The 14,714-nt window shown below is 50.0% G+C and overlaps 1 protein-coding gene and 1 long non-coding RNA gene across 14 annotated transcripts in view; one reads left to right on the forward strand and one right to left on the reverse strand.

Moving 5' to 3' along the window:
- Positions 1-2,566: 2,566 nt before the first annotated feature.
- On the reverse strand, positions 2,567-4,672 carry LOC138850721 (uncharacterized). Its single transcript, XR_011390872.2, has 2 exons — positions 4,595-4,672; positions 2,567-2,933 (listed from the first exon to the last, which is right to left on the reverse strand). It is a non-coding gene; the product is annotated as an uncharacterized LOC138850721 (long non-coding RNA).
- Positions 4,673-4,864: 192 nt separating this feature from the next.
- The window catches only part of UBR4 (ubiquitin protein ligase E3 component n-recognin 4), a 158,502-nt gene continuing 148,652 nt past the window's right edge, over positions 4,865-14,714 (forward strand). For 10 of the 13 annotated variants that reach the window (XM_051858042.3, XM_089301427.1, XM_089301430.1 and 7 more), the window contains exon 1: positions 4,867-5,083. In XM_051858042.3, coding sequence (XP_051714002.2) covers positions 4,908-5,083 — 176 coding nt within the window. In that variant the 5' untranslated portion in view covers positions 4,867-4,907. Of the gene's footprint in view, positions 5,084-14,714 lie in introns of all 13 variants that reach the window. The other 3 variants (XM_089301426.1, XM_051858043.3, XM_051858039.3) reach the window with 2 other exon arrangements.

Genomic DNA, 14,714 nt, shown 5'->3' on the forward strand with positions numbered 1-14,714 from the left:
TCTCCCACGTGGGTGCAGGGGCCCAATAACTTGGGCCATCTTCTGCTGCTATCCCAGGCACATTAGCAGGGAGCTGGCTCAGAAGCAGAGCAGCTGGGACTCGAACCAGTGCCCATACGGGATGCAGCCTTCATAGGTGGTGGCTTAGCCTGCTGCACCAAGGCCTTCTCTCCAGTGAGAATTTATAACATCAAGAATGTGTACACACTTGCCCTAGCATTTTTTTCACTAGTTAAGAATGTGATGTCCCGAGCAGACATTTGGAACAGTGTTGGCACCACCTGGGATGCCTGCATCCCACACTGGAGTGCCTGATTTTGAGTTCTAGCTACTCCACATCTGTCTGATCCATCTTCCTGCTAATGCATACCCTCTGGGAGGTAGCTCAAGTGGTTAGGTCCCTGCCATCCACATGGGAAACCTGGATTTTGTTCTAGACTCCTGGCTTTGGACTGGCCCAGCCTGGCTTTTGGCATTTTGGGAGTGAACCAGCAGATGGAAGATCTGTCTCTCTGCCTTTCAAATGAAATGAAAGTAAATAAATAAAAATTTTTTTTAAAAAAGAAATGTGATGTTAGTTGAGACTTTTTTTTTTTTTTAAGATTTTATTTATTTGAAAGACAGAGTTACAAAGAGAGGTAGAGACAGAGAGTGAGGTCTCCATCCACTGGTTCACTCCCCAGATGGCTGTAATGGCTGGAGCTGCGCCAATACGAAGCCAGAAGCCAGGAGCTTCTTCTGGGTCTCCCACTTGGGTGCAGGGGCCCAAGCACTTGGGCCATCTTCCACTGCTTTTTCAGGCTGCAGCAGAGAGCTGGATTGGAAGAGGACTCCAACCAGCGCCCTGATGGGATGCTGGCACTGCAGGCGGTGGTTTTACCTGCCGCACCATAGCGCCTGCTCCTAAACTGTTGTTTTAAAACTTTTTATTCTGACACAATTTCAAACCTAAGGAAAAGCTGTAAGAATAGTAGAAAGAATTCCCAGGTGCACTCCTCCCAGGGTCCTCTGTGGTGAACATTTTACACATTGGCTGCTTCTTTCCCCATGTCCATTTTCTCTCAATCCAGTGGGTCCAACATTCCTGAGAGTGTAAGCCCTAGGAGATAGGAGTAGTAGAGCTGAGGAATGAAAACTGACATTTCCTTTTTTTCTTTCTTTTTTTTTTTTTTTTTGTCTTTTTAAGATTTATTTATTTATTTGTGAGGCACAGTTAGAGAGGGAGAGACAGAAAGGTCTTCCATCTGCTGGTTCACTCCCCAAATGGCTACAACAGCTGGAGCTGACCAGTCTGAAGCCAGGAGCCAGGAGCTTCTTCCAGGTCTCCCACACAGGTGCGGGGGCCCAAGCACTCGGGCCATCTTCCACGGCTTTCCCAGGTCATCAGCAGGGAGCTGTCTTGGAATTAGAGCAGCTGGGACTCAAACCAGTGTGCATATGGGATGATGACACTGCAGGCAGATGTTTAACCTACTATACCATAGCACTAACCCCTGATATTTTATTTTTCTAAATATTTATTTATTTGGAAGGGGGAGGGGGAGCTCTTCCATCCACTCCTCAAATTCCTGCAGTAGCCAGGTCTGCGCCACTGAAGTCAAGAGCCAGGAACTCCTTCCAGGTTTCCTACACGGGTGGTAGGGGCCCAGTGCTTGAGTCATTACTGCACTTTCCCAGGTGCATTAGCCAGGAGCTGGACCAGAAGTGGAGCAGCTGGGATTTGAGTAAGCGCCCATACGGGGTGCAGGCGGTCGGCCTAACAACCTCAGACCCTGATTACTCACTTTTGGAACTTTGTAAAAGTTTGAGCAGATTGACATCTCTTGCCCCTGGGAACTAATGGTTTATTCATCTGATTGTTTCTGAAAACACTGTAGCTATTAGAATTTGTTTCAGACAACTCTGTATCAGATGGAATTTTTTTCTGAAACAGAATTTTTTTTTTTTTTAATATGGCAACCCCATTATTTGAGCCATCATCACTGCCTCCTAGGGTCTGCACTGGCAAACTGAGTCAGAAGCCAAAGCTGAGAACTAAACCCAGGGACTGTGTTATGGGGCCAGATGTCCTAAATGCCAGGCCAAATGCCCACCCCAGTCTGTAGTTTTTATCTTATTTTCTTGACCAGAATATCAGAAGCTTCTGTTTCATCTAGAAGCCTTTTTTTCAGTCTGTCATCTAAACTTAGAACGTGGATGCCATTTTAAATCTTTGTGGCAACATAAGAGAAAACTTCCATGTTGGAATGGTGTAAAGGGAGATTTTTTTTAAGCTTTATTTTTAGTTATTTGAAAGGTGGAATTAGAGAGAGTGTCCATCTGCTGGTTCATTCCTCACATGGGCCAAGCCAAAGTTAGAAGCCAGGAACTTAGGCCATTGTCCATTGCTTTCCCAAAAGTAGAGTAGCCGGGACTTGAACTGGCATCCATATGGGGTGCCAGCATTGCGGGTGTTGGCTTCACCTGCTGCACTGCAATACCAGCCCACAAAGGGAGATCTGGAGTGCCTTCTTGTATCTGGAATGAGCCAGAAGCATCAAAAATATAAAATGTAGGTACAGATCTCCTTTTGATAGTTTGCACTTGACTTTTATTCTTTCTTTTCATTTTTTAAAACATTTATTTGAAAGGCAGAGGGACACCGAGAATGGGAGGGAGAAACAGAGAGAAAGAGATCTTCCATGTGCTGCTTCATTCCCAAGATGGCCACAATGGCAGGGGCTGGGCAGGCTGAAGCCAGGAGCTAGGAACTCCATCTGGGTCTCCCACGTGGGTGTCAGGGACCCAGTACTTGGGCCATCTGCTGCTGCTTTCCCAGGTGCATTAGCAGGGAGCTGGATTGGAAGCCGAGCAGCCAGGATATGGGATGAGGGCCTGGCAGGCGGCAGCTTAATCAGCTGGACCACACGCCCGTCCTGTTCTTTCTCTCTTAGCTATGGAAGATGGAGGGAGATAGAGAGGAATGGGAATATTTGATCTTTTATTTCCTGCAACCTTTTCAAAGGAACGTTTGTAGATTGTTCTTCGGTTAATATAAAATTAACGTACCAAAGTTACTATAAAATTCTTGGTATCCAGCTTTTCCTTAGGGCCCTGGTTCAGTATCTTGAAATAAAGCAGGGGTCAGCACTGTGGCGTAGCAGGTAAAGCCGATGCCTGCAGTGCTGGCATCCCAAATGGGCACCAGTTCAAGTACCGGCTGCTCCACTTCCCATCCAGCTCTCTGCTAATGCACCTGGGAAAGCAGAAGAAGATGGCCCAAGTCCTTGGGCCCCTACACCAGGTGGGAGACCCGGAAGAAGCTCCTGGCCCAGATCTGGCTGTTGCAGCCAATTGGGGAGTGAACCAGCAGATGGAAGACTTCTCTCTCTCTGCCTCTCCTTCTCTCTCTAAATAAATAAATCTTTTTTTTTTTTTTTAAAGAAATAAAGTAATATTTATTGTTGTGGAAAGTTCTTTTTTCCTTTTGCTTTCATGTTGGTACGTTCAAGAAACTTTGTGGGGCTGGCGTTGTTACAGAGCGGACAAGGCCGTGCTGCCTGTGCTGCCGGCGCCCAGGGCTGTTACAGCCATCTGGGGAGTGCACCAGCAGTGGACCCTCTCTGTAACTCTGACTTTCAAGTAAATAAAAAAGTTTTTACGATTTTATTGGTTTACTTGAAAGGCAGAGGTACAGAGAGGCAGAGAGAGAGAGAGAGAGGGGTCTTCCATCCGCTGGTTCACGCCCCAGATGGCTGCAACCGCCGGGGCTGAGCCAGGAGCTTCTTACGAGTCTCCCACGCGGGTGCAGGGGCCCAAGCACTCAGGCCATCTTCCACTGCTTTCCCAGGCCACAGCAGAGAGCTGGGTCAGAAGTGGAGCAGCCGGGACTTGAACCAGCGCCCATATGGGATTCCGGCGCTGCAGGTGGTGGCTTTACCCCTTCCGCCACAGCTCCGGCCCCTAAATAAATTTTTTTTAAAAAGAAAATTTCTGTTCTGAAGGAAGATCCCAACTGTTATTACTGAAGCCACGATTTCCTCCAAGACTGAACTTTGTTTCTAACGTAAAACAGGTCCTTTCTCGGGAGAAGGCGCGTTAGTCATCACGTGCCACGCTGCAGCTGGGAACAAGCGCTCGCACCCTGGACTTAGGGGCGCCCACGTCGCGGGGAGCTGTCCCCCGGGGGCGCACCGCCACCGGCGCTGTCCTGTCGGCGGCCACACTGCCCGTCGCCCTCGGGTCCTGCACCCCGTCATTTTCCGTAAAAGCCTCCGGTCGGGGGGGAATCGGGGGTGGGGGGAGGCGGGGGCTTCGGCGGTAAAGGTGTCCACAGCGCGGGCCAGACGCGGGGCGGGAGGGCCGCCGCGGCCGCAGTCAGCAGGTACGCTGACCTCGGCAAGAGCTGCGGACCACGCAGAGGCGGCCTGGGCGTGAACATTCAGTGATGAAAATGACCGAAGTGGCGCGAGGAGAGCTTGGTAGATGAGCAACGCTCCTGGACTGCCTGGTTGGGACTACACCTCCGCTTCTCGTCCTTAGCGGTCCCAGGCCGGGGCCATTAGCGGATCCTGCCGTCCCACTCTTGCTCAGCAAATCCAACTCCCAAACTCACCTTTCCCAACACCCGGAAGCCACTTTGCTCCCGCCTGCCCGAGCGACTGCCACTGCGCAGGCGCGGAGGTTAACGCTCTTCCCCCCTCCCCACTGGACTACATTCTGCGCAGGCGCAACGCCTCTGCCCGCCCTCTAGCCCGCGCCACTCTCTCGGCGGCGACAGCCCAGAGCTTCTCCAGCGTCATGTTGTTTGGTCGGCGACTGCGGCGCGCCGTCTGACGCGTTCGATTGCGTCACTTCCGCTCCCTCCCGGGAGGCGGTGCTGGGCCGGTGGCAAGCCCCCGGAGGGAGCCGCAGTAGTACGACGGAAGATGGCGACGAGCGGCGGCGATGAGGCGGCGGCAGCGGCGCCGGCGCCGGGGGCCCCGGCAGCGGGGGCGGACGCGACCCCGGGCTGGGAGGTGGCGGTGCGGCCCCTGCTGTCCGCGTCCTATTCCGCCTTCGAGATGAAGGAGTTGCCGCAGCTGGTGGCCTCAGTCATCGAGAGGTACCGGGCGGCGGCCCCGGCGAGGCGGCGCAGGGGGGGAGGGGAGGTCGAGCCGGAACGTCTGGACCCGCTTCCCGGCCGCCCCCGGCGCTCGCGGACCCCAGCCCCGCCCACGGCTTCGGGGCTTCCCGGGCCTGGGGGAGGAGGGCTTGTGCGGGGTTCCTTCGGCCGGCCTGTGTACATGATCCGTGCCTCAGTGTCCCCTTCTGAGCAAAGTTTGGGGGCCGCCCTCGCGGGAGGGCGTGGCGGGGCGCGCTCGAGAGGGGCTCGCGGTGCCTGGCGCCGCGAGGGGACGGCTCCGCTGCGTTAAGGTCACGGCGCGGATGAGTTTGCATTTCTCGCCCGCGCTGCCCTCGGCCCCCCGGCCTGGGCGGGAGCGGCGCCCGGGGTTTAGGTTGGAGACGGCCCGCGGAGTTTAATAACGGCCACTCCTGGGAGAGCCCCCGGGGGCGCGTGCTGTTTGTGGGGCCGAAGCCGCCGGTTTCCCCACTCACGACCGTGTATTTTGACGTTGGCCTCCGTGTGCGTTTCTGCTGTGTGTGAGATCCTTTACCCCCAGGAATGTATTCCTTCTCGCCCGCATCCCGGCTTCCCCTGCCCCGCCCGTGGGTGCGCTCCTGCGTGGTTTTGTCCCTCTGCACGGAGGATCTTAGGTCGCGAGGTTGTCTCGCACCACGCGGAGGTCTCGGGGCGGGGCGGGGGGCTGGCCTGGTCCTGCATGCAGTCCTGGTCGCGGCGTGTCGTTCGTTCAGGGCTGGGCCTGGGCCTGAAAGCCAGTCTCAGTTTTTCTAGCCAAGGCTCGCTGGAGCAGCTGCCTGCACAAGTGCTGACTGGGTCATTGTAGCCGCGGGCCCACCAGGGTCTACCTAACGTTATCGCGAGCTTGGAACTCGCCACTGTCACTCAGGGGAGGCCATGACTCGACAACTTGTTAATTGCGGTGCTGCTTCTTGGTGTCAGGCTTGCCATGTGTTGGACGGAGAGGTTTTGACAAATAGGAATGGTTGGGTTTGGTAGCTTCAGGGTTAAGTGCCCCGGTGGGTTTTCCTGTGTAATTATGAAGCAGTGTCCTGAAGGTGTGAAGCGGTATCAAGGAGGATGCTCTCAAACTATGTAGTTTCTCTCTTTTTTATTTTTTTTCATGGTTTTAAACATTGGAATTAGGGATATTTTTCCTGAGTCATGTTACTTATGATCAACAATGTACTTTATACATTTGCTTTTGTATTTTTATTTTTTTTTAAAGATTTATCTATTTATTTGAAAGTCAGGGTTACACAGAGAGAAGAGAGGCAGAGAGAGAGGTCTTCCATCCGATGGTTCACTCCCCAGTTGGCTGCACCGGCTGGAGCTGTGCGGATCTGAAGCCAGGAGCTTCTTCTGGGTCTCCCACGTGGGTACAGGGGCCCAAGAACTTGTGCTGTTTTCCACTGCTTTCCCAGGGCATAGCAGAGAGCTGGATCCGAAGTGGGGCAGCCAGGGCTTGAACTGGTGTACCTACGGGATGCCGGCGCCTCAGGTCAGGGTGTTAACCCACTGTGCCACAGCGCCGGGCTGCTTTTGTATTTTTACTAACATGAGCTGAGTAGGTGATGAAGTCCTGTATTCTGGGGCTAGGTCTTTAAGCTAGGATAGTTATGCAGCCTCCTCCAGGCTGGAGAAGGAACCAAAACTAAATATACTAAGCTAGGTTTTTGATTTGTCCTGCAGTGGATCCATCCGGTCGTAGCTGAGAAAATCAAGAGTTTGTAGACCAGTGAGATCTCTCCTACTGTGATGGATGTTTTATTAGAAGGGAAGATCTCTGAAGTCTGTTTTGGCTTTTCTGGTTCAGTTAACTTCCAATGTTATGTGTGCTCCTCAGAGTCTGTGAGAGTAGTATGTTTTTTTTAATATTTATTTTAATTTTTTAAAAAGACTATTTGAAAGATAGGGTTACAGGCCGGCGCCATGGCTCACTAGGCTAATTCTCCGCCTGCGGCACCGGCACCCCGGGTTCTAGTCCTGGTCGGGGCGCCGGATTCTGTCCTGGTTGCCCCTCTTCCAGTCCAGCTCTCTGCTGTGACCGGCCTGGGAGTGCAGTGGAGGATGGCCCAAGTGCTTGGGCCCTGCACCCGCATGGGAGACCAGGAGAAGCACCTGGCTCTTGGCTTCGGATCAGCGCGGAGCGCCGGCCACTGCGGCCATTGAAGGGTGAACCAACAGCAAAGGAAGACCTTTCTCTCTGTCTCTCTCTCTCACTGTCTACTCTGCCTGTCAAAATAAAATAAAATAAAATAAAATAAAATAAAAAAAAGAAAGGGTTACAGAGAGGGAGATGAGGAGAGAGAGCAAGAGAGATCCTCAGTCTGCTGATTTACTCCCCCAGTGGCTGCAACTGCCAGGCTGTGCCAGGTTGAAGCCAGGAGCCTAGAATTCCATCCAGGTCTCCCGGGAGGAGGAGGGAGAGCCGGTGAATGATCTTCCATCCACTGGTTCACTCCCTAACGTCTGCAACTACTAAGGCTGGAGCCACATGGACCTTCCACATGGGTGTAAGAAACCCAGGAACTTGAATCACTTTCTCCTGCTTTCTGGGGTGTGCATCAGCAGGAAGCTAGATAGCAAGTGGAGGAGCCAGGACTTGAACGTGCACTCCGATATGGAATGCAGGCGTCCCAAGTGGCATCTTAATCCATGGAGCAACAGTGTTTGCCCCTAGAATATCATCTTAAGAAAAATTTCCTAGAGAAGTGTTTGGCTTAGAAGTTCTTTTAAGTGAGAACAATTAAATGTAGCAGGTGTTAGTTTGGCATAGAGCACAAGTCAGGAAATGTTCTGCAAAGGCCAGATATTAAATAGTTGTAGGTCCTGTGGTCTGTCTGCAGCCTGCTCTACGCTGCCACTGTAGGGTGAAAGTAGCCATCCACAGTACTGTAGATTAATGAGTGGATGTGGCTCTGTTCAAAATATTTATTTGAAAGGCAGAGGGACAGAGAAAGATCTTCCATCTGCTGGCTTATTCCCCCAATGACTGCAACAGCCAGGTCTGGGCTAGGCCAAAACCAGGAGCCAGGAGCTCCATCCTAGTCTCCCAACATGCGTGGCAGGGGCCCAAGTATTTGGGCTGTCTTCTGCTGCCCTCCCAGGTTTATTAGCAGGAAGCTGGATCAGAAGCAGAGTAGCCAGGACTAACCAGCACTCTGATATAGGATGCTGGCATTGCAGGTGCTGGCCTGACCTGAGCCACAATGCCAGGCCCCAAAGTTTGCCAACCTCAGCTTAGAGGGTGCAAATCATGTCTAGCTATCAGTATTCTGTTCTTCAAAAATTTTATTTGCCTTTCTGGATGTTAGTAAGCATTTCAGAATTGTGGAAGTGTTTATTGCACTACCAGTTACAGCCCACAGAGTGTAGTGCCATCACTGATAGATGTTGAGGTGGACTTTGTTTTCTAGGCTCTACTTGGGTGGTTACCATTTCTATCTTCTGTAGTTCCCTTGTTTGTTTCTGTCATGCCTGCCATGTTCTCTCTCTCTCTCTCTCTCAAGATTTATTTATTTATTTGAAAGAGTTACACAGAGAGAGAAGGAGAGGCAGAGAGAGGTCTTCCATCCACTGGTTTGCTCCCCAGTTGGTCGCAGCAGCTGGAGTTGCACCGATCCGAAGCCAGGAGCCAGGAGCTTCTGGGTCTCCCATGAGGGTGTAGGGGCCCAAGAACTTGGACCGTCTTCTGCTGCTTTGCCAGGTCTTAGCAGAGAGCTGGGTCAAAGTAGAGCAACTGGGTCTCGAACCGGTGCCCATATAGGATGCCGGCACTGCAGGCAGCAGTTTTACCTGCTACGCCATAGTGCCGGCCCCCCATGTTCTTTTTCTCCAAAGACCTTCTGTTTTTCTGTTGTCATCTACTCTCTCTTGTTGGTTTTGATGTCCTGGCTCTATCATCCCAGCTCTTCCTATCTGGCAGTCTGCTTATCACTGAATTTCTCTGTTTTGACTGTGGGGTGTGATGACACATGTTCTAAGAGAGTCCTTGATCCTCCACCACTCTACTTTTTTTGTTTTGTTTTGTTTTGTTTTATTTGAAAGAGTTACAGAGAGAGGTAGAGACAGAGAGCTTCTGGTTCTGCTGGTTCACTCCCCAGATGGCTGCAATGGCTGGGCCAGGCCAGGCCAAAGCCAGGAGCCAGGAGCTTCTTCCAGGTCTCCCACATGGAGGCAGGGGCCCAAGGATAGGGCCACCTTCTGTTGCTTTCCCAGGAACCTTAGCAGGGAGCTGGATTGGAAGTGGAGTAGCTGAGACTTGGACCAGGACCCATATGGGATGCTGGTACTGTAGGCTACGGCTTTACCTGCTGTACCACAACACCAGCCCCCAAAATTCCTTTCTTAACTCTGGGCATGATATGCTGGTGAGCGTGTTTGTTCCTGAACAGTTTGCCTGAATGTGTAAATGAGCAAACATACCTCTTTCCCCTAGCCAGTCCTTCCTGGGCTGGCCTGGCCCGGCCCCTTCAGTGACAGATCTCTTTACAAGTCTCTGCCTCCTAGGTACTTCACACAATTTAGGGAAAAGAGCCCTAACAGGGCTGAGGGAGGCTGTTAGAACCATTCCATTAGATATTGTGAAGAAATTTCCTAAAGATCTTGAAAAGGAGAAAAGGACACATGGATGAAATGATCCTTTGAATTTATGATATCCATAGGATATCAGTTGATAGCGGACCTACAGGGCAGAAAAAAACAGTATCACCACCAAAAGATGGTGTGTAATTGCAGGGTTAGTCCTTGTGATGTTTCCATGTTTTGGTGTCGCATTCCCACAGATCTGTCAAGAAAGTGAGTGAAGCATCTGAAAGAAAGCTTTCAGCTCTTTGGTTAACACGGCGGGGTGTGTGTGTGTGTGTGTGTGTTTGTGTCCGCACATGCACATATTTCTGAATAAAGCATGGTTGAAAGTATCGTGAAACAAACATAATGGAGTCTGTACTTGGGAGCTCATGAATTTAATGAGAGGACAGAGGCTTATGGAGTTTCCACAGCTTAAAAAAAAAAAAAAAGTAGTTTGTTACCCAAGAGGGAGAAGGGAGGTGGATCCTTAGTCTTTTATTACGCCCCCTCCTCAGATTGCCATCTCTTCCTAAACAGAGCTGGACATTTCCAGAGCCTAGCCAGTGCTTTTTTTACTTACACATCAGATTGTCTTTCTGTGACCTGGCTGCTTCGCTGCTGCTCCCCTTTGTACTCTCCCTGCATTTATTTGGTCTGGTTATAAAAGCTTCAGATTCCGTGGCTATCAGCAGTGTTTGTGGCTCAGTGGTGCTTTTGTTGCTAAGTTTGTTAGATGAAGCAGGTGTTTCAGAAAGATAATTTGCCAGCCCAAGGAAAGACAAACTTTCATTTTTTAAAAAGATTTATTTATTTGCTTAAATGGCAGAGTTACAGAGAGCAGAGAGACAGAGGGAGAGGGAGAGGCAGAGAGGTCTTCCATCCACTGGTTCACTCTCCAGATGGCCACAATGGTCAGAGCTGGGCTGGTCTAAAGTCAATTAATTCTGCACTCCCTCCTTTAAGTATTTTTAAAACTAAATTTCCCCATTTTTATTCCTTGTTGCCCTAAGCATATTTTAAGTGGAACTGAGGACTGCTCTGTTTTTTCTCTCTCATTGTCTGTCTTTCCCCAGAGTGCCTTCTTCCCCTCCCTCCCTTCATCCTCCCTTCATCCTGCCTCCATCCTCTCTTCATCCCTCCCTCCCTCCCTCCCTCCCTCCCTCCCTCCCTCCCTCCCTCCCTCCCTCCCTCCCTCCCTCCCTCCCTCCCTCCCTCCCTCCCTCCCTCCCTCCCTCCCTCCCTCCCTTCCTTCCTTCCTTCCTTCCTTCCTTCCTTCCTTCCTTCCTTCCATTTGTTTATATTTGTGAAAGGCAGAGTTACAGAGAGAGGAGGATAGAGACAGATACCTTCCATGCTGGTTCACTCCCCAAATGGCTGCAACAGCCAAGGCTGGACGAGGTCAAAGCCAGGAGCCAGGCACTTTATCCTAGTCTCTCATGTAGGCACAGGGGCCCAAGTACTTGGCCCATCTTCTGCTGCTTTCCCAGGTGCATTAGCAGGGAGCTGGTTCATAAGTAGAGCAGCCAGAACACAAACTGGCGCCCATATGGGATGCTGGTGTCGCAGGCAGCAGCTTAACCCACTATGCCTCAATATTGGCCCCTTCTTTCTTTACTGGAAAAAGGCTATTGTATATATCTCGGGGAGGATGTTGTGTTTGTTAAATTACAGTGGGGTGACATTGAATGAGACAATTAAATGAGTTTATTCTTACATTGTGGGTGTATTTCATTATCAGAATAGGAATGAGAGAAACAGAATAAATTCATCCTTAAGGTTGACAGTTTCTGTCATACCTTTGGTAAACCTATTCTGGAAAAAAAAAAAAAGAGTGAGTGGCTATGAACTTTTGAAATAAAGCAGAGAAGGTAAATGGCTCAGTAAGACATTATACATTATTACATTATAGAGTGGGAAAACCTTTGACGAATAGACATGTACAAGTATGAAAATGGAAGAAAAACTAATGCAAAAGGAAGGGTTTAGTTGGGAGTTTGGTGACAGATATACAACAGGGACTTTTTAAGTGTTGCTTGGTATTTATAGGTTTTTGTTTCTTCCTTTTCATCTGTCCTGACAAACAAGGAGAAGTGACCTTTGGTGGACAGGAAGATCCTCACACATCATATGTGCTGCATAAGTTTTTTTCTTGATAAGGGGCTAGTCTAAGCTAAAGGACTACTTTGTGATACATTACCATTTATTCTTTTTTTTTTTTTTGACAGGCAGAGTGGACAGTGAGAGAGAGAGACAGAGAGAAAGGTCTTCCTTTTTTTGCCGTTGGTTCATCCTCCAATGGCCGCCACGGCTGGCGCGCTGCGGCTGGCGCACCGCGCTGATCAGATGGCAGGAGCCAGGTGCTTCTCCTGGTCTCCCATGGGGTGCAGGGCCCAAGGACTTGGGCCATCCTCCACTGCCCTCCCTGGCCACAGCAGAGAGCTGGCCTGGAAGAGGGGCAACCGGGACAGAATCCAGCGCCCCGACCGGGACTAGAACCCCGTGTGCCGGCGCCGCTAGGTGGAGGATTAACCTGTTGAGCCGCGGCGCCGGCCCATTTATTCTTGATAGATCCCTAAATAGTTTGCAGTGGCAGACTCCTCAGTGTGTGTGTGTGTGTGTGTTTTAAAGATTTATTTGTTTGAAAGACACAGTTATAGAGAAAGAGAATCTTCCATCTGCTGGTTCACTCTCCAAATGGTCCCAATGGCTGGGGCTGGGCCAGGCTTAAGCCAGGAGCCAGGAACTCCATCCAGGTCTCTCACGTGGGTAGCAGGGGCTTAAGCACTTGGGCCATCTTCCTCCGCTTTGCCAAGTACATTAGCAGGGAGCTGCATTGGAAGTGGAGCAGCCGGGAGTCAAGCAGGCACTCATGTGGAACTGCAACATTCCAGGAACCTGCTGTACTACAGCGCCAGCCTCATCTTCAGTGTTTTTAGAGGTGATTCGTCACTCACATTGGTGCCTTCCGAACATCAGTCTTTTTGGTTTTTTTTTAGGGATTTATTTATTTATTTGAAAGACAGAGTTATAGAGAGACAGAAGCAGAGAGAGAGAGATCTTGCATCCACTGGTTGACTCCTCAAATGGCCACAACGGCTGGAGTTGGGCGATCCAAAGCCAGGAGCCAGGAGCTTCTTGGTCTTCCATGTGGGTGCAGGGGCCCAAGCACTTGGGCCATCTTCTACTGCTTTCCCAGGCCATAGAAGAGAGCTGGATTGAAAGTGGAGCAACCGGATCTCAAACCAGCGCCCATATGGGATGCTGGCACTGCAGGCGGCAGCTTTACCTGCTGTGCCACAGCGCCGGCCCCACATTGGTGTTTTTGGCTCCTGTGTTCATTTGGCAGGTGGATAGTCTTGCTGGCAGTGAACAGAGTTCTGCTTACATTTCCCTTCCTAGGCTGATACTTCTTGCTAGGAAGCTTCTCCGGGGGGAAGGCATTAGTCACATCTCTTTGCCCTTTTGATTTAAATGAAAATATACATTTTAGTGCCTTTACATTTCAGGGGTTGTGGATTAGCATCTGATTTGGTAGAGAAGCTGATTTACATGTATCCAGGCCTTAGACCAAGGTGGGCTCCAGATTTTCACAGAAGAGGGCATTTCCTCAGCCGGGACAAGGGTGTGGATAAAAGTCACTGCATCTGTTGTGATTTAGCTTTAGCCTGCACACAGGGGGAGGTGGGGATGACTTGTACCTGGTGAATTTTGGACTTTAGCACTGCTCAAATAATTTCTTTAAAAAAAAATAATATTTATTTGAAAGGCAGAGTTATGGGAGTGGGGAAGACAGACATATAGATATATACATATATCTTCCATCCGCTGGTTCAATCCCCAAATGGTCACAATGGCTAGGCCTAGCCAGGCTGAAGCCAGGAGACTGGGACTCCTTCCAGGTCTCCCAGGTGGGTAGCAGGGGCCCAAGCACTTGTGTCATTCTCTGACACTTTCCCAGACACATTAACGAGGAGCTGGATTGGAAGTAGACGAGCTAGAATTTGAACCTGTGCTCATACAAGATGCCGGCATTGCGGATATCAGTCCAATCTGCTGTACCGCAACACTGGCCCCAGAAATCAGAAAATTTCTCTTACCTTGAGTTGTTGATTTTTATTTAAAATTTATTTTAATTTTTTCTTTGTAAATATTTATTTATTTGAAAGACGGAGCTACAGAGAGAGTTGGAGAGACTCAGCACCAAAGAAATCTTCCATCTGCTGGATCACTCCCTAAATGGCTGCAACAGCTAGTGCTGGGCCAGGCTGAAACCAAGAGCCTAGAATTCCCATCTGGGAATCCCATGTGGGTAGCAGGGGCCCAGTATTTGGGCCATTCTCTGCTGCTTTCCTTGGCGTGTTAGCAGGGAGTTGATTCGGAAGTGGAGCATCTGAGACTCATACCAGAGCTCATATGTGATGTGTCGCTAGTGGCTTACCCAGCTGTGCCACAACAGTAGCCCCAATTTTTGTTAAATTTTTTTGGGTTCACATGTATACTTGTACACCTTTTATGGGGCATAGTGCACTATTTCGACAGATGCGTACAGTGTACACTGATCAAGTCAGGCACCTCCCCACCCTTCCTCCACGTTTGGTGTCTACTGTTTCGTTGATGCTAATTAACTACATTATGGGCTAACCTTGTTTGATCTTCCAAATGTATTATTTAATTTGTATTCCCACTAATAGTATTTTAGTGCCCTGCTTTACTCTCTTTGGTTATCAATTAGCTTTTGGTATTTGCCAATCAGTGATATAGGAAAATACAGTATTATGTTTTTTCTCATTTCTTTATGTTCTAAGTGAATTTGAAGATGTTTTCTTTATATTAACCTTTGCTGCTCTTCCTCCCCTATTTCTCCTGCCCCATCCCCACCTCTCCTTCCTCTTCTGTTTTCATTTTATTTGAAAGGGAGGGAGGGAGGGAGGGAGAGAGAGAGAGAGAGAGAGAGAGATCATCCACTTGTTGGTCCTGCAACAACCAAGACCAAGAACTCCATCCGGATCTCCCACATGGGTGGCAGGGGCCCAAGTACTTT

This window comes from Oryctolagus cuniculus, chromosome 7 (genome assembly GCF_051225735.1).
Source record: "Oryctolagus cuniculus isolate XC-2025 breed Fujian yellow rabbit chromosome 7, ASM5122573v1, whole genome shotgun sequence".
NCBI classification, from domain to species: Eukaryota; Metazoa; Chordata; class Mammalia; order Lagomorpha; family Leporidae; genus Oryctolagus; species Oryctolagus cuniculus.